General features: G+C 40.2%; 1 protein-coding gene and 1 long non-coding RNA gene across 2 annotated transcripts; one reads left to right on the top strand and one right to left on the bottom strand.

Moving 5' to 3' along the window:
• Positions 1 to 713: 713 nt before the first annotated feature.
• LOC101021349 (cytochrome c-like) lies at positions 714 to 1,333 on the bottom strand. The gene has a single exon (XM_009205978.4). It carries the CDS (start codon positions 1,266 to 1,268, stop codon positions 951 to 953), a length of 318 nt encoding a protein of 105 aa, XP_009204242.2. The 5' UTR covers positions 1,269 to 1,333; the 3' UTR covers positions 714 to 950.
• A 789-nt stretch (positions 1,334 to 2,122) lies between these two features.
• On the top strand, positions 2,123 to 9,832 carry LOC103883989. Its single transcript, XR_002521744.2, has 3 exons — positions 2,123 to 4,143; positions 8,691 to 8,742; positions 9,242 to 9,832. It is a non-coding gene; the product is annotated as an uncharacterized LOC103883989 (long non-coding RNA).
• Positions 9,833 to 18,522: the final 8,690 nt, after the last annotated feature.

Below are 18,522 nucleotides of genomic sequence, written 5' to 3'. Positions count from 1 at the left end.
TGTCTTTAGGATTTTAAAAGTGTTATTCTTCTTTGCATTATCTCTGCCCAAACCAGGGCAAAAAAGTTTATTTTTATTTATTTATTTTTCTGTGGTTTTCTTTTTAATTATCTTTAGTCTTGCGATCACACATTTTAAAATTTGTGTATATCTCCGTTACTTTAATCCTTTTAAGTTGGCAAAAGCACCATTCCCAATCACAAATACACAGTTCTACAGTTTTATGTTTCTGAATGGCTGTTTAAAGACAATCCTAAATTATAACTTAGTTTGACTTAGATTGTAAAGAATTCAAGAGTGAAGTTTAACTTGCTACTATTTTAAAAGCATGTGACCTTATAGATTTGTAAGATGTGAGAAGTGTTGAATAATCTTTAATATTACACATAAACCATACTAAAATGCTTTTCAATAAGTAAAAGGAACCATTTTAAATACAGGGAATTATAATTAGATTAGCATCGTTAAGGCCAAAACTCTAGACATTGCTACCTTATTTATCTTCAACCCTTGCCCTTAAGAGGCAAATGAACACAAAACACAGGTGAATCTTGCTTAGTTCTGAGACAGTGAAGGAATTTCCCCAGTATTTAAATATATTCACATAACCAGCTATATAAATCTAAATATAAAACCAATCTCCAGTAAGTTTTAAGATGGCCCTCACCATCTTTGCGAAAAGTTGAACATTACTAACAAAGTCTAATCATATCTTTAGAAGGGGTAAACAGTGATAGCATTTACTGAATTGGAATTACTATTAAAATTCAAAAACTGAACATATTCATTTAACCACAAGCCAGTCTTAGTTTTAAATCAGGACTGCCCAACAAAATATTCTGCCAGTCATTCATGATCTGAATTCTGGTGTATGAGATCTATTAAAGTATGGTACACATAAAAAAGTCACGAGACATTTGTTTTGTAATAAATAAGGCAGTGGCCAATTATTACTCATTAGTAGCTTTTTTGAGATAAGCTATCAAGTCTGCCCTTTTTTCCTTCTTCTTAATGCCGACAAAGATCATTTTTGTTCCAGGGATGTACTTCTTGGGATTCTCCAAATACTCCATCAGTGTATCCTCTCCCCAGGTGATACCTTTGTTCTTATTGTCGGCTGTGTGAGAGTATCCAGGGGCCTTACCTGTCTTCCGCCCGAAGAGACCATGGAGATTTGGCCCAGTCTTGTGCTTGCCTCCCTTTTCAACGGTGTGGCACTGGGAACACTTCATAATAAAAATCTTCTTGCCTTTCTCAACATCACCCATATTTAATTCTCTTTTTAGTCTCTGGCGCAACGAAGATTCCCGCTCCAAAGCAGGACATCCCCACTCTCTCAAAAAAGTTTATAAAGTAAGAGGATGGGTGACTAAACCAAGACTATAAAGTTAGCAAAGGAAAAGAACTCAGACAGGAGACCAAGAGACCATGTCCCCCGGTTCCTAATTCAGTGCTCTGTGATTCAGTTGAGCATTAAAGCAAACTAAGGCTGCATGAGAATTAAAATTTATGGTCCCTAGACTCTTACGTAAAATAGGCTGCTGTCTTATTCTCTGTAGTCCAATGGTATCAGTCTCTACAGTAATGATTCTAATTTCCTTTAGACAGTGGAGTAATTGTCCCCACTTGAGAGTCTGAAAACTTTCGGGGATCTTCTTCTCAAAAAATTGTGTACACACACAATTTACAAGTCCAGGTGAATCACATAACACCTCAATATGAGGGCAAGACCCTAGGCTATGAATGAATGTTCTAAATACTAATGCCAGCTGTGTTTGTTTATTGAGTGTTTGCTATGTTCCAGGCATTATTCTGAAGACTTTACATGTGCTACATCATTTAATTTCTACAATGTCACTTAAAGTAGGTACTATTATCGTTTCTATTTATTACTATTATTATTTTTTGAGACAGAATTTTGCTCTTGTTGCCCAGGCTGGAGTGCAATGGCGCGATCTCGGTTCAGCACAACCTCGGCCTCCCAGACTCAAGCGATTCTCCTGCCTCAGCCTCCCTAGTAGCTGGGATTACAGGCATGCGCCACCATGCCCGGCTAATTTTTGTATTTTTAGTAGAGACAAGGTTTCTTCATGTTGGTCAGACTGGTCTCGAACTCCCTACCTCAGGTGATCCACCTGCCTCGGCCTCCCAAAGTGTTGGAATTACAGGCATGAGCCACCACTTCTGGCCTATTATCTCTATTTTACTGAGAAAACAGATTTAGAGTGCATCTCTTTATTTAACACTATTTCTTAAATACTGACTGACGTCAGGCAAGATGCTAGGTGCTGAGTATACAGTGGTGCACAGAAATGGACACATTTTCTTTCTTCAAGCTTGGAATCCAGTGATTGCCTGTATACACAGAAACGTGCCATGAAGGAAACGAACATGGGTTGGGGGAGTGTGTCAGGCAGTGATAATAATGTGGACCCATGGAGTTTTGGAAAGATCTGAAGAAGGAAGTTGTGCCTGGACCACTGTGCAAAATGGGTGCAAGAGCTATATATGAGGTGAGAGGTGAGAGGTGAGAGGTGTCTGACTGTGTGTGGGAGTTAAATCATGTGCTAGAGGTTAACTTCAAAGGACAGAGACTGAGCTCAAACCAAGTTCATCTGCCCCCAAGGTCAGACCCTGCCCAATTGTCACCACAGTTCAGTTCCTCTGACTATAATGACTCCTAGTGACATATAATATATAATATCTCATGCTGATGTCCTTCATGCCCTTGGGAAATACACCTCCCTAAAGTGCCCAATTTGTGGTGAAGGATAAAGTTTTAGAATTTTCAATCTGTCGTGCTGTGTTTCTATACTTCAACCTGTCACCCTCTCCCCGAATCCTTGTTGCCAAGCCTGCTCCCTAAGCCTGGGAGTGTTGTTGGTGGAAGCACAGAGCATTCTGTGTAACCACCGATTCATACCGGTTAACTATAGAGGAATTATGCATCTGGACTGATGGCTTTGGTGAAAAATAATGTCTCTGATCTCTATGTCTAAAAACTTACCTGCAAGCTTTTACTATTGCCCTCCCTCACATTTGCAGAGCTCTGTCCCAAACAATTGAGCCTGTATTTCTTCTTTCTAGAGCAAGCAGCTTGCTGATGCATGTGATTGCCACGTCTGGGGCTGGACCCCTGCCCAGGAGTGGCAAGGATAGGTACCCAGGCCACATATGACTGTCGTGCAGCTGATGTACTTGGCTTGCTACCACCGGTGAGGGTGCTGCACACCACAAACAGAAACACAGTGCTAATTTCAAGGTCTATTAGAATCACAAGGCAGTAGAAATAATGGTTGAGAGACAGAAAGGGTCACAACTGGCAGATTAAGAAGTCCTATTCCAAAAGTTTCTGGGAGATGTCGACAAACAATGGGAAATAAATAGATACACTTTCCGATAATAAAAATGTACTCGACAGTGTGCTTTTGAAAGAGCACAGTGAGGGACTGAAGTGGACAATATGTGACCGTGGTTTTTACCCTACACCATGCAGAACTGCTGATGGGGTCAGGCTGAGAACAAGCATCTGTGCATTCATGTAAAAGCTATCGGAATGCAGTGTTCCCAACAAATACATTAATAACTTTCAACAACCTTCACTTCTGGACATGATGTAATTAATTTTTGAATCAGGGAAGCAAGATGGTCTGTGGTCTGATATTTTCATTTGAAAGCAAGTGGGAAGACAAAAGCAAACAGACTTTTTGGCTATGAGAAAATGAGTGACCTTCCAAGTAAGGAATTCAAACTGGAGCTTTCAACTTTGGAGAGGAATGAGGCTGGAGAACCTTTTTGTAGCAGAAATGGAAGGTGGAGAAATGGTTGGGGGTTACAGTGCCCTCCACTGCCCTCTGAGTAGCCACGCCTTTCCCCACTTCGCGGGGCTCCGATGTCCCTGAACTACTATTTAACAGGAAAACATTATTGCTAACAGGTTTTATATTTTTTTAAACAGAGGGCTGGCATGCCAGCACATGCTTGAATGCTCTCACAGTTACATATAAACTTTAAAAAGAGGCCCCCTTTTCCCCGAGCCTGACTCATACTCCATGCATCATATAACCAGGCTTTGGAAAAGCTCTGAAAAATGCACATGGCAATTGGATCTATTTTGCCCGATCGTGGGAGTGATAAAAACAGGTGATGTAGTAGGTGGTGGGAATGTAAAGCTGGGGGGTACAGGGTGGGGAAGGGAAGGGTCATGAGGGGTAATAGGAAAGTTGTTCATACTTTTTAATGGTCTTTATGACATTTAGGACAACAGAATCATTGCATTTTAAAGACAGAGGAGGCCCTGGAAGCCTGCAATGACAATTTAGAGCTACTAAGCCAGTGCAAAATCACATAGCCAACCTCTGAACAACCCAGGCTGTATTTTGGACCCCCAAACCCACCAGAGAATCCAATAAGGGCTACAGACCATTTGTCTTGAAAAACAAAACTGTATATAATATTTTCTATAGAGTTTCAAAGGATTTATCTACTCCTTAAGTTAGTCCTTGAAACTGAGCGTCTGATGAATTTTCTGTTATACTAGTAGTATAGGATCTTGATTGAGCATGTAAATAATGTTCAGACAAAGGTTTAAATTCCTCCTCCTTGTCACCTACTTGCTGTTTGAGCCCAAGTAAGCATGTAATGTTTTTAAGCCTCTGATATATGAAATAGATATAATAATAGCACCGACTCATAGGTTATCATGCAGATTAAATGTGATAATGGGTTTAAAGAAGTTAGGTTGGGCCTGGTGCCGTGGCTCATGCCTGTAATCCCAGCACTTTGGGAGGCCGAGGCAGGCAGATCACGAGGTCAGGAGTTCAAGACCAGCCTGGCCAACATAGTGAAACCCCGTGTCTACTAAAAATACAAAAATTAGCCAGACATGGTGGCGGGTACCTGTAGTCCCAGCTACTCGGGAGGCTGAGGCAGGATTACTTGAACCGGGAGGTGGAGGTTGCAGTGAGCTAAGATGTGCCATTGCACTCCAGCCTGGGTGACAGAGTTAGACTTCGTCTCAAATAATAATAATAATAATAATAATAATAATAATAAAAAATAGAAAAATAAATAAAAAGAAGTTAGGTTACCATGGAGCCTAGCACATGGGAAGGACACCATGTTGTTGTTGTTGGTGCTACTTTCTCTACTGGCTTCATGGCCTCCTTGGTTGGCTGTTGGTGGGCTGCACCAGACCCAGGCCTCCTGAACTTCTTCCTAGTCCTTTGCCTTTTGCTTGCTTCCAGCCTAAATTTATTTACTTCCTGGACATTCTCCTTTCCTTAAGGGTCTCTCCATCTCACCACATGAAAGGCAGCCTATGATAAAATGTCCTGATAAATTTGTTGTTCAGAAATCCATTAGAAGGAAGTGCTGAGAAAATAAGATTGCTTGAGAGAAAGGCGGGCCTCTGAAGTGCTTCCTCACTGTGGGGAGATCAAAGAGTAGAACAAGTGGAAATACCAGGTCTGCAAGAATGGTATTGAGCCCATATTATTATTTCATCTTCCCTCTACAGCAGGAGAAAAAAGGCTTGGTTTTTCTACATTCTTTATGTTTTAAAAATCTAGACTTTCCGTTGTTTGGAATACTTGTTATTATTATTATTATCATTTGAGACAGGGTCACACAGGTTGGAGCGCAGTGGCGTGATCTCAGCTCACTGCAACCTCCATCTCCCAAGTTCAAGCAATTGTCCTGCCTCAGCCTCCTGAGTAGCTGGGATTACAGGTGTGAGCCACTGAGCTCAGGAATAGCCACCACGCTGGTCAGGTTGGTCTCGAACTCCTGGCTTCAAGTGATCCGCCTGTCCTGGCCTTCCAAAGTGTTGGGATTACAGGCGTGAGCCACTGCGCCTGGCCTACTTTTAACATTAATGTTTCTCTGGTTAATGTGGTGTTTAAACCTTGGAACTTCCTACTAGTCTGCCTCCATGCACCCAACTGCCTTTGGATCTGTGTTGAGAAACAGAAAGATAGACACAGGAGGAGTAGCAGGGATGTTAGAATACTGAGCAGAGAGGAACCTGCTCCCACCACACTCCTTCTGGTTCAAATTGTCCATTTTTTCTAGTGTTGGAAGTTCTCATGGGTACAGTGCAGGATGAATTATTTGAAGTTTAGGAAACTGAGTCTCCAAAGATAGTTTAGTGCAAGCCTCTGAGCTTCTCTTCTACCAGGCAAAGGTAGATAGGAAGACTGATAAGATCTCTTGGTTTTTGTGTGTGTGTGCGCCAATTCAACTCCCACCCACTTATACTTGAAAGTAGGACTTCAAGGTACTTTACCACAGAAACCAGAAAGCAACCTTTAAATAGTTCCGGAACAGCAAAATCTGCATTCTCATTAGGCTAACTACTGAGTTTAACTTCACCCACACAAGAGTTACATGATTAGAGCCAGGAGAACCAGACTTTGGCTTTCTGACATTTTAACAGTAGAGACAGTCACTGCTTTCTGCGTTCTCCTTTCCCCACTGCCTGGGTAGAAAAAAAAAAAGTGAAGAAGTATTAGTGATGATGTTAGTGACCAAATCTTTCTCTTGAAGTAGGGATAGTGGTGACGTGACAGTTCCCCCAAAAGGCTGCAAACTGAGGGGGCATAAAATGAGGCTGCTTTGCAGTTGGAGGCAACCAGTTTTAGTGAAGGGTCATTCTGTCATTCTGTTTCTATTCTTAGACAGATTTGGGTGCAAAGCTCTTCTTTATCATATTCTAGCTATAGGGCCTGAGAAAATTACATCTAACGTTTTTTTTTTGACACGGAGTCTTGCTCTGTCGCCCAGGCTGGAGTGCAGTGGCGCAATCTCCGCTCACTACAAGCTCCACCTCCCGGGTTCACGCCATTCTCCTGCCTCAGCCTCCCGAGTAGCTGGGACTACAGGCACCCGCCACAACGCCCGGCTAATTTTTTGTATTTTTAGTAGAGACGGGGTTTCACCATGTTAGCCAGGATGGTCTCAATCTCCTGACCTTGTGATCCGCCCGCCTCGGCCTCCCAAAGTGCTGGGATTACAGGCGTGAGCCACCGCGCTCGGTCAATTACATCTAACTTTGTGTCCTCTGTTTCTTTGTCTGTGACTGGAGACATAGAACCTTTGACTGAACCAGTCCGTATACAATGTCTGGCACCTAGCACCCCTTTCCTCATCTTGGGACACGCAGCATCATCTTGCATAGCGATTAACTGCACTGGAGGATGAGAATATGATATTTGGATGATAACTTAATGTCCAGAGACAGTGGAGACAGCAGGTTTGGGAGGTGGAGATTGTATATTTTGGGGGATGGTGTTCATAGTCCTTGAAGATAATGAACTTTTACTCTAACTTGTTAGAAATATGCTAGAGCTTTTCTTCTCTCCTTTTTTAAACTGTCTCATAAGAGTGAGTGTGTGTAAAGAAATCAATTAAGCTGGTGCAGCACCAGCTCATCACCTCTGTCATCCAGCTGACTTGCCGACAGAGTCTCATCAATTTCTTAGTAATGTCAGCATGTTATCCTGGAAAGAAAACTGAACGGGGTGTCACAAGGAGAAGCATCAATTCCACAAATTTGCAGTGTGAGCACTCGTACAGTATGTTCTCAAGCCAGTGTGAGCCTCGTACAGTGTTTCTCAAGCAGTGTGAGCCTCGTACAGTGTTTCTCAAGCAGTGTGAGCCTCGTACAGTATTTCTCAAGCAGTGTGAGCCTCGTACAGTATTTCTCAAGCAGTGTGAGCCTCGTACAGTATTTCTCAATTGGAGAATTCCAAAAATTCTCAGGGATTGCAAGTTCCAGAAGTCTATTTTTTTGCTTTTGTTTCAATAATATATATACATATATGTGTGTATATATGTGTGTGTATGTGTGTGTGTGTGTGTATATATATATATATTTATTTATTTTTATTTTTTTTCATCTTCACTCTGTCGCCCAGGCTGGAGTGCAGTGGCGTGATCTCGGCTCACTGCAACCTCTGCCTCTAGAGTTCAAATGATTCTCTTGTCTCAGCCTCCTGAGTAGCTGGGATTACAGGCAAGCACTACCACGCTCAGCTAATTTTTGTATTTTAGTAGAGACAGGGTTTTGCCATATTGGCCAGGCTGGTCTCGAACTCCTGAACTCAGGTGATCCACTCGCCCCTGCCTCCCAGTGTTGGGATTTCAGGCGTGAACCACCACGCCTGGCCCAATAATATATTTTGAATGGTCATTTTACTAGTTATAAAGGAAAAATTTTGTAGAGCAATAACTCATATCTGAAAGATAGCATCAACAATTACAGGTTAAATTTCATAACCTGATGTGTAGGAATATGCCTACATATTCTTAGACTCTTCAGGAGATTTCCTTTCTTTCAGGATGCATATATTACCAAGTTGAAAAACATAGTATAAGGGATCTGAATTTTTGTCTTCTTTAACCCCTAACTTGGTGTGTGGTCTTAGCCAGTACACTCATTTAAACCCACTGGGCCTCAGAGTCTTGCTCTAAAATAAGGTACCTGGACCAGATGAGTTCTGAAACTCTTCTAGGTTTAGTAGTCTATACCTCTATGACTTTTCCTCTAATTGGAATTGTAAACTGCATTTCTTTTTAATTTCTGGTTGAAAAGAGAGAGCACTGGCTAGACATCAGATCTGTTCTTATTTTTCCTTTAGAAGTGATTGCTCAGAAAAGCTGATGAAATCATTCTCTTTCTTTGCGTTTAGGCTTTTTATCTGAGATATCGGAATGTTAACAACAACAACAACAAAACCAAAGGTAAAAATAAGTGCAAATGTAAGTTTGAAAAGTTTTGGCCTACAGCAGAAATTTTATCACAAAGATGAGCCCTGCAGTGAAAGGGAAAATTAATATCTCTAGGTTAATTAGTCAGGAATACAGGTATACTGTGCAACAAACAGCCCCAAAGATTCATTGCACAGGTGATTGCAGGTTGGCAGGGCTCTGCTCATCACAGTGGGCAAAGGACCAGGCTGCTGGGAACTCCATCTAGACTCATAGTTTCGATATCCCTGGAGGAGGGAAAAGAGGATACTGTAAACTGCACGTTGTCTCAGAATCACATTTCATTGGCTAATGCAGGTTACGTGATTATGACTAAGTTCACAGGCGTTGGGGTGAGGTGCAGAATAGCAATTCTACTTGAGACAAAGATGAGAATATCTTGAATATTTGTGACACTGGTTCTTCACAAACATACCATTATTAGCATGCTCATTTTTAAATTTGGAGGCTAAAATCCAAATTATAATTCCAGGTAGTGATCATTCTAAAATGCAAAACAATGAACACACTCAAGTTGATTTTGGATTTGACCATACACATTTCTCAGAAGAGGGAGCTTTCCTGTGAGTTACCCATGATAGAAGAACTGGCAGGTAAGAATTCTTGGCAGTGAGAATGCACAAAAGGAATGAAGCAAAGTTAACTGGGGTTACAGGTCAGGGAGCATGCAAGAACACGGGTAGAGTTGTGATCAAAGGAACAAGTGGCTTATGACAGAACTTCTTTACTAAGGACTCTGAAGTCAAAGTCATATTTGTGTTTAATATAGAGTATCCTATATGCGTCAACGGGTATGGAATGAAAGAAATGTATTCAGATATGAAGAGATGGGAGAAACAAGAAAGTCTGTAGAGAAAGTACAGTGAATATTTGAATTTTTATGTTGGGTCATATAAATTGATTTTGCTAGTGGTGTACCTTAACATTTACTACTTACTGAGACTGTCACTATGCAGTTCACTTTAACCCAGCAGAACAAATGAAAAGTCTTTTTTTTGGGGGGGATGGAGTCTTGCTCTGTCGCCAGGCTGGAGTGCAGTGGCATGATCTTGACTCACTGCAACCTCCGCCTCCCGGGTTCAAGTGATTCCCCTATCTCAGCCTCCCGAGTAGCTGGGATTACAGGTGCGCACCACCATGCCCCACTAATTTTTTGCATTTTAGTAGAGATGGGGTTTCACCATGTTGGCCAGGATGGTCTCCATCTACTGACCTTGGGATCCGCCTGCCTTGGCCTCCCAAAGTGCTGGGATTACAGGCATGAGCCACCGAGCCCAACCAACAAATGAAAATTCTACGAGAGAGATAGTTTAATTAAAATATGTAATTAGTTGATTACCTGCTTCATAGAAGTAACAACAACTTTGCCTTAATGTGGCATTCTGTTATTAGTCTGGGAGGTGAAGGGTCCTAACTAGAGTGGCTTTATTGACTCTTTGAGTACAATGCTCTTAGAATGACATCATGACTTAGGGTAAAATAGTATTAATTTCTAATCGTCAAAACCATATATTCAGATATAAGCATAAAAACATATTCAAAATGCCAAGTATAATTTCAAAATATATACGCAGTTGACCCTTGAACGTTGTGGAACTTAGGGGTGGTGATCTCTCCTACACCAAAAAATCCATGTATAATTTCTGACTGCCCCACATCTTAACTACTAATAGCCTACTGTTGACCGGAAGCCATACTGACCACATACACAGTCCATTAACACACATTTTGTATATTATTTGTATTATATACTGTATTATTAAAATAACTTAAGCTAGGGAAAATAAAATGTTATTAAGAAAATCATAAGGAAGAGACAATGTATTTACTATTTATTGAGTGGAAGTGGCTCATCATAAAGGCCTTCATCCTCATCATCTTCACATTGAGTAGGCTGAGGAGGAGGAAGTACTGAGGTTGATTTTGTTGTCTCAGAGGTGGCAGAGGCAGAAGAGGTGGAAGGGGAGGCGGGACACTCAGCGTAACTTTTATTGAAAAAAATCCACACAGTTCAAATTCATGTTGTTCAAGGGTTCAGGGGTCAAATATGTATGTGTATATATTTGCTGTTCAGTGCTGGCTGACTGGTGATGTTTGAATTTATCTCCACTTTAAAATATTTTTTTGGCCAGGTGCAGTGGCTGACGCCTGTAATCCCAGCACTTCGGGAGGCTGAGGTGGGCAGATCACAAGGTCAGGAGTTCGAGACCACACTGGCCAATATGGTAAAACCCTGTCTCTACTAAAAATATAAAAATTTGTCTGGCGTGGTGGTGCAGGCCTGTAGTCCCAGCTACTTGGGGGGCTGAGGCAGAAGAATCACTTGAACCCAGAGGTGGACGTTGCAGTGAGCCGAGATTACACCACTGCACTCCGGCCTGGGCAACAGAGCAAGATTCCATCTCAAAAAATAAATAAATAAAACAAAATATGTTTTTCCCTATTGTCCTTTATATTGTATGTCTAGGGAGAGAATTGGCTAGCCCACAAATAAAGGAGAAAGGAGGAGAAAAATTCCTTATTTGTGATATGTGATATAAATCTTCTGAAATTCATGATTTTGGGGCAGCACGATTTAGAACAAAAAGAAAACCTGATATTAAAAAAAATATATAGTGATGCTTAAATCTGTAACAGATATTGGGAATACAGGTGAAAATGAACTTTGTGTGCAGAAAGAGCACCTCAAAAGATCTTACTCACAAGTCCATGCACACTATTTGACATCCTGTGTCATTTCGTAAATCACTTTCATGCTTGAGAAATTCAGTATATACATAAATAATATTGATGCGGATAGCAACAATTCTAAGTTCCTGGCCTTGTCTGCACTCATGTGTCTCTGTTGCAAAGGCTGTTATGGGATTCCATAGCACTAAAGAACTGGAATTAATGATTGGAAAAAATGTTCTCCAGCTGTTTGCCTAAGATAAATATGGCCTTAGACTTCAGGTTCTACTTCTGCCCATCTCATGGACCATAAGTAGTGAAAAGCCAACCAAAATATAGTTAGTATATTAATTATGATCAAACTGAGCTAATGACACCCTGGGATGGTAGGGAAGAAAGTCAGGAGAAGTAAAAGAAAGCACTGTAATTATAGGAGAAAGGTCTTCAATTATTCTTGCCCTTTTGCTTGCTACCACCAAATTCTAATCCTGGGGGCTTATAATTATTTTATGAGCCTGAAGTAAGTCATGTTGCTTGCAATCCTTATAGCCATATCTTAATGGAAAAGTATTCACATGTTTGATACACCCATAATTTTTGGAGAGAATGATATTTTCAAGAACAGGGATGAAAAACTTGGGGAGCCACACAATTCTTGCTTGGTGTGTGTCTGTGCATATGTGTGTGCAATGCACATGTGTTCATAGCCACCATATTGACAAAGAGCAAAGATGTGAAAGGACTGAGTGACTCTAGGTCATGGAACTGGAAGTGCCAGGGCGACGGCTGAGGGATGAGCCTTTCTGCCCTGAAGCTTGAGAGGGGCTATGGTTGTTGCTTAGCAAGTTCTAGACAAGAATTCAGGTTATTATATAACTTGTTTTCAGAACATTCTAGTGTGGTAGGAATGTTGCAGCTATTCTTGGCCCCTCTTGCCAGGGAAGCACTCTAGCAGTTGTGGGTTTGATATCCAGGGTGGTGGGACAGGCTTATCAGGTTGGCCAAGCTTGTAGATCCTGTTGTACATAGAATATCTTCTTCTCTCTCTACTTTTGTTGTTTACTTAACAAAAGACACTCCACCCTCGCTGCAAGTTTTGACACTCTCTCTGATACACTGTATGGCTACTGTACCTTGACTTTCAATTACATTAAATCCTATCATAATCATTTTCTTACAACAAATCCTCTTTAACACCCGTAAAGCTCAGCTCCCATGGGTGTAGGGTTATGCTGTCAAATATAAAAAAAAACAGAAGAATCCTACTGGAATTGCAGTAGCTATTGCACACGCTTAAAAATAAAATCGGCATAAGAGCCCTCCCCTCTTTGCATTCAATTCTGGTAGCAAAAAAGATAAAAGTTATTCAAGCCATTCAAATATGGCTTGACCTATAAACCAGTGGCCTTAATTCGGTGATTTTAAATCAATGTGATATCATGTTAAAATACTTTCTCTGGGAAAGGATTTCTTTTGGAAGTGAGTTCTGGAATTCCTAATTATTACCATTGTAATGATTAATGTAGAGCAGAATATTCTTCATTAATACCTAACAAAAACACATTGAATGGGAAGGTTTTCATTTGCTTGCTTTGTTTCTTTTGATGATCCTGCTTTATTGGTTGGACCATAAGCAAGTTTCAAAATTTAGGGGGTCATAGATGGTGTCACCTCTTCTGCCTGGATTATTTTTGGTCAACATGTATAAGTGTTGCTCAGAAGCCTGTTTTGTTGTTGTTGTTGCTGTTGTTGCTTTTTTGAGATGGAGTCTTGCTCTGTCGCGCAGGCTGGAGTGCAGTGGCGTGATCTCGGCTCACTGCAAGCTCTGCCTCCTGGGTTCACACTATTCTCCTGCCTCAGCCTCCAGAGTAGCTGGGACTATAGGCGCCCGCCACCACGCCTGACTAACTTTCTTGTATTTTTAGTAGAGATGGGGTTTCACTGTGTTAGCCAGGATGGTCTTGATCTCCTGACCTCGTGATCCATCCGCCTCGGCCTCCCAAAGTGCTGGGATTACAGGCGTGAGCCACCGCGCCCTGCCAGAAGCCTGTTTTATTGTTCCATTTATTTAGGTTGTATTCCATGTGCTTTGCTGCTACTTTGGACTAACATCATTCTGAGGAACATTCTTAGGGTCAAAGGAGAGGAATGGGTATTTGAGGAATGTAACAGATTTTTGACAGCAGTGTCTTTTCAGTATTAGTCATGCCTGTTGATTGTTCAAACTGACACTCTGAGCTCTATCCTGAGCAATGATAGTCCTTTGTGGATTAGCTGGTGGGAGGATGTCCCTCCAGTTAATCATATCTCACCACAACAAGCACTCTATTCCATCTTTAACCAAGAAGTTATCTCTACTTCTATTATTTTTCCACTGTATTAGGAAAATGATTTGCTTGACACTATGTATCAATCAGAATTTTAAAAATCTTCTTTTCTTTTGGAGTTGCTACCTCCAATTGGCAGGTTAGTAAAATCTTACCCATTCTGGCAATGAGGGTGTGCCACATTTTACTCACTTTTTTTTTTTTCAGGAACAAGAGTAAGATTACTGGTGACTCTAATCATCACGTACAGCAGCCAGGTCTTTTGCTATGACCTGGGAGAGGTAGAGTTCTCCACTTTCATAGTGTAGCTTTGGTACAGGCCCATCTTTCCAGCTGAAGGTAATGTGAGCTGGAACTGGTCACAGAGGCCCTGGCAGCTGGCTTAACCTGTTTATATAAAGACGGAACACAGCCACTGATTAAGAGAGCCACCTCCTATTGATTGGTTTTGGAGTGGAGCCCAGAATTTTCCATGGAGATAGCTTTTAAAAGTTAGGTCAGCATCTCAGTGAAAGATAAGGACACACAAGAAAGCCCTTGTGGGTTGCCCTGTCTTGAGAACCCTCACTGTTCAGCAAGGATCGGAATAGATATATGTGACCAATGAAATGCTTCTTACTAGGTTTATCTCCGTGAAAAGATCACTTTTCCCGGAGTGATCTTGTGGACTGAGGATTAAGTGGGTAAGCTTGAGCCAAGCTTAGCATTTAGCAACTTACGTATTTCCTTGGCTCTTCAATTCTGAAATCCCTTAGGGTGGACCGGTCAGTGATAAGATCAATTTGGTGTCAGGACATTTTATATGGGGGATGTTTTTAAAGGGTGGGTACAATGTTGTAAATAACGAAAGACTGCTGCTTCTAGATTTAAATCAGGGAATAAGGTTAAAAGGAGCAAAAGAGGGATGGGCAGGAAGGTGAGTGAGGGGGAAAAAAGACTTGATTAAAGAATTCCATGGAGAATCAGTAAAGAAACTACAGGGCTTCAATGGTCCCATGAATTTCTCCACCCCCATGACTGATCAAACATACTTGAAGGAATAGTGTTCCTACAAAACAGAGAAAAATGATCTCAGGCCATAATGCAACTTGTGAATGCAAAAGAATCTTTATACTGGATTGGAATTTGACCCTATAGTTTTGTTTACTTACAAGCAGAGACTGTTCCTTTATGAAGTTTTCTATCTGTGTGTTTAGAAATAAAGGTGTGTGGTAATGCCAAAACACTACTTGAATTGAAGTCTTTAGTAGCTGGAGCGTGTGCTACTAAAAGTGGTGACTGGAGGGTATTCCTGCCCTCTATTCTGCAACTTCCAGAGGTTAAAAAAAAGAACATCCCACTTTTATAAAAAGAGAAAAAAATCCTTTGCATAGATTATTATATAAATAAATCTTCTTAACAAGCACTACGGTTCTTTTCTTTTTTTTTTTTCAAAGCACAAAGAGTTATTGTGTGATTTATGTGAAAAGGTTATATAACTGTACTCTGTTACTTTAAATAGTGTTTTTTATTTAAACTGCCAACTTCTTCATCACCAGCAAAGAAAAAAAAATGCATATTTGCTAAGCACAAAGGTAATTTTCAAGGACTGTAATTAGCTCATGATAACTCTATCTTTTGTGATGTCTTTCCTGCTGAACTAGAAAAGAGATGGACTTTTTTCATTGTTAAATCTAAACTGTGGCACCTGCAATGTGTCAGTTCTATGAGAACCAGGGAGGAAAAAAGTTTAAAGTATTACACTCGGTCAGGGGAAAAATACGGATGTAATAAAGTAACAGATATTGCAATTTTCATTTGGCTTCATCTTTTCTTTTTACAAACATGACAAGGCTCTATTTCCTCCTGTTTCTATTGCCCAGCTGATCCTTTACTTCCAAGATATTAAAAGATATATTTAAAAACCAAGCAGAATATATGATATGGAAAATGAAAACAATAATGAAATTATGATAAAATATGTAGAAAAAAGTCAGGAGTGTAAATCTTCGTGTCTTTAACACAGGTAATAGGACAGAATGCTGGCAAGAGAAAGAAAAGCAAATGAAGCAAACATTGGAGGAAGAGAATGCTAATTAATTTAATTCATTCCAGGAAAATCCATCACTGAGAAAAATCTTATTTCCATGATAAATTCTGTCTTTGGTGGAGGTCAGAGTATATGTGCACACTGGGTTTGTGTGTACAGTGTCACCAAATATATTTATGTCATTGATTGAGACAACTTTATGGAGGCATTCAGGGGGTCAGAGTCAGAAAATTTTCCCCATGGTGAAGAGTACCACCAAAGAAAATCTGGAAGTTTCCTTCCTAGGAAAATAAGCTGTTGTAGGCAGTAGGATTCCCTGAAGGTCACAACTGTACTACATTCTGGGATTTGGAGATGTGTTTCCTTCTGAGAAGTAAAACCTACCTTTGTAGACTGAGATCTGGGATTCTAGAGCTTGTTTTTCACAGTGTTGGTCTATAACCACATGAACAACAGAAAAATCTATAAAGCACTTAAAGTCAAGGAACTACAGTGTGGCAATGTTAGTTCTGGGTGCGTTTTCTGTGAAACTGTGAGAGTGTTATCACCTGTTTGGTCACCAGCCTGGTTGTCCAGGTGGCAGTTTGGCAAACAACCAGCATGAAAAACAACAACCTCTTGTAATGAATGGGCTGTGAAATATTTGAGCATAGTTGTTCTCAGATGTTATTGATCCTTTTCAGTTCAAACATTAGATTTCAATTTTCATTGAAATCATTAAAAACAACAGAAATGAGACTGAAAATGAACAAATATGCTTACAGTTGAGGCATCAGATATCTACTTCTGGCAATTCTGCACAGGGAGAAGGCAATTGATTTTTAAGGGGTGCCTTGCAACTGGCAGAGAGGAGCAAGACTATAGCTGACTGTTTCAATATATTATGGACAATGATGTCAATCAATATGTTTTGCAGCTAGAATTGAATTGTAAGTTTGATTGTTGTCTTTAAAAGTTAGGTGGGAATGTTAAACCTCTATCAGGTGAAGTCTTCGGGATTTAGGACCTCATTAAATCTTGCTGTCTGGAGGGTGTTACATACCCTGTTTAACAGATCAAATAAGAGAGGACTGAAAGTTAATTTCCTAGTCAGGAAGGAGGAAGTCAATTAAAAACTTACATTTGAAGAATGATCAATTTCACTTCAATTACCCAAAGGAAGTGTTTTGAAATGTGTATTTAAACTAAGAAATAGAGTATATATCAAAGGGAAAAAAATTTAAACTGAAAGGAAAGGCCAAAGTTAGCAGCAATGGTATATACAATAACAGGTGCAGCCTTTTCTAGGTTCACAGTTACCCTCTCTGACTTCAGCATGTGACAGGAGAATCTCTTCAAACAGGAGCTACTTTCTCTCAGACTTAAAGGCTATCTTAGGCTTCTAGCAAAGGTTGATGAGTAATATAAATTCTTCCATGTGCTCAACATGAGGATCAGGCTAAAATTAACCCCACTTATAGACAGAAGGTAGCCAAGATGACACTATTATCCATTGTGCTGAAAAAGAAATGCTTCTCTGTAAATCTAGAGGAAAAATGCCGAGACAAAAAGTCCTTTAAATGAATTGTATGCCTGGTTTTATACAAGCTAGGTCATTTAGAGAGACACCGCTCTATTTCTGTTCTCTTCTACGGACTACATTTAAACCTTAAACAATTAGCCCTCTTTACGTTTTTTTAAAAAGTCACCTGCTATAGAAACTCCAGCATTTTGTATTTTTAGATGCTAGGGTCAGGGCCAGTGCAAAAATGATGACATTTTCTGCCCTTATAAGCAATTCTTTTTTACTTTAGCAGGACACAAGGAAGTGGATACTGAACAAGTTACCACATTCTGTGTTAACCCCTTAGGGTAAGAAGCACAAAGCACAAATACAAGTATATTCTTAGGAGGCTAACCCCATTAGAGTAAATCCCATTTAAGAAGACAAGTGCTCCCTGTCATGAGACCCCTCAAGGTCCTACAAACTTTATAATTAGGCACATTTATTTTCCTGATCTACTGTTATTTAATTGGAACCGTGAAAGTAAGTCAAAGAGGCTACTTTCTGATTTGATTCTTTTTTTTTCTCCCTGACAATTCTAAATCGAGTGTTCTGTGAACAGTTTAGCTTTCTAAAGTATTTTTCTGTTTTAAGGAGAGGAAGTATGTGTTCTATTGGAGGACAGAACCTCCTGTCTTCTCAATTACACTAAAAAATTCAGTCCAAGGCTCTTAGAATAAATCTCATGTGAAACGAAAGGAGGATAGCTGGAGAGAAAGGATGGAAAAACACACTGAGTTGCATAAACATTTTAACTTTCAAATGAATACAGGGACTTCCTCACTTGTGGTCATTTATTTGTGAATGGCTGGATGTACACATAAACATCACGTCTCCCATACTCAGGGAGGATTAACCCCTAAAATACCTTATCTAGAGCCTGAGAGAACCACCCCCCCCATCATATTTCATTCATGTATTCATTCACTCCACATCTATTTAGTGAATCTCTATCATGCACTAGACAGGGCATTAAGAACACACTGGTGAGCAGAAATAGACCTGGAACAGGCCTCCTGGAGTTTACAGTCTAGACTTAGAGGGAAAAATAGCCTTTAATCAAACAATTTACATCAATAGATGTAAAATCACAGCTCTGATAAATGCAATGAGGTAAAAGTACATACTATGAGTACAGATAATAGGAGAGATTGAACTTAATCCAGGGTTCAAGGTGGATTTTC

Source organism: Papio anubis, chromosome 6 (genome assembly GCF_008728515.1).
Source record: "Papio anubis isolate 15944 chromosome 6, Panubis1.0, whole genome shotgun sequence".
NCBI lineage: Eukaryota > Metazoa > Chordata > Mammalia > Primates > Cercopithecidae > Papio > Papio anubis.
Note: the sequence above shows the minus strand (reverse complement) of the source record. Positions and strands in the feature narration are given on the sequence as shown.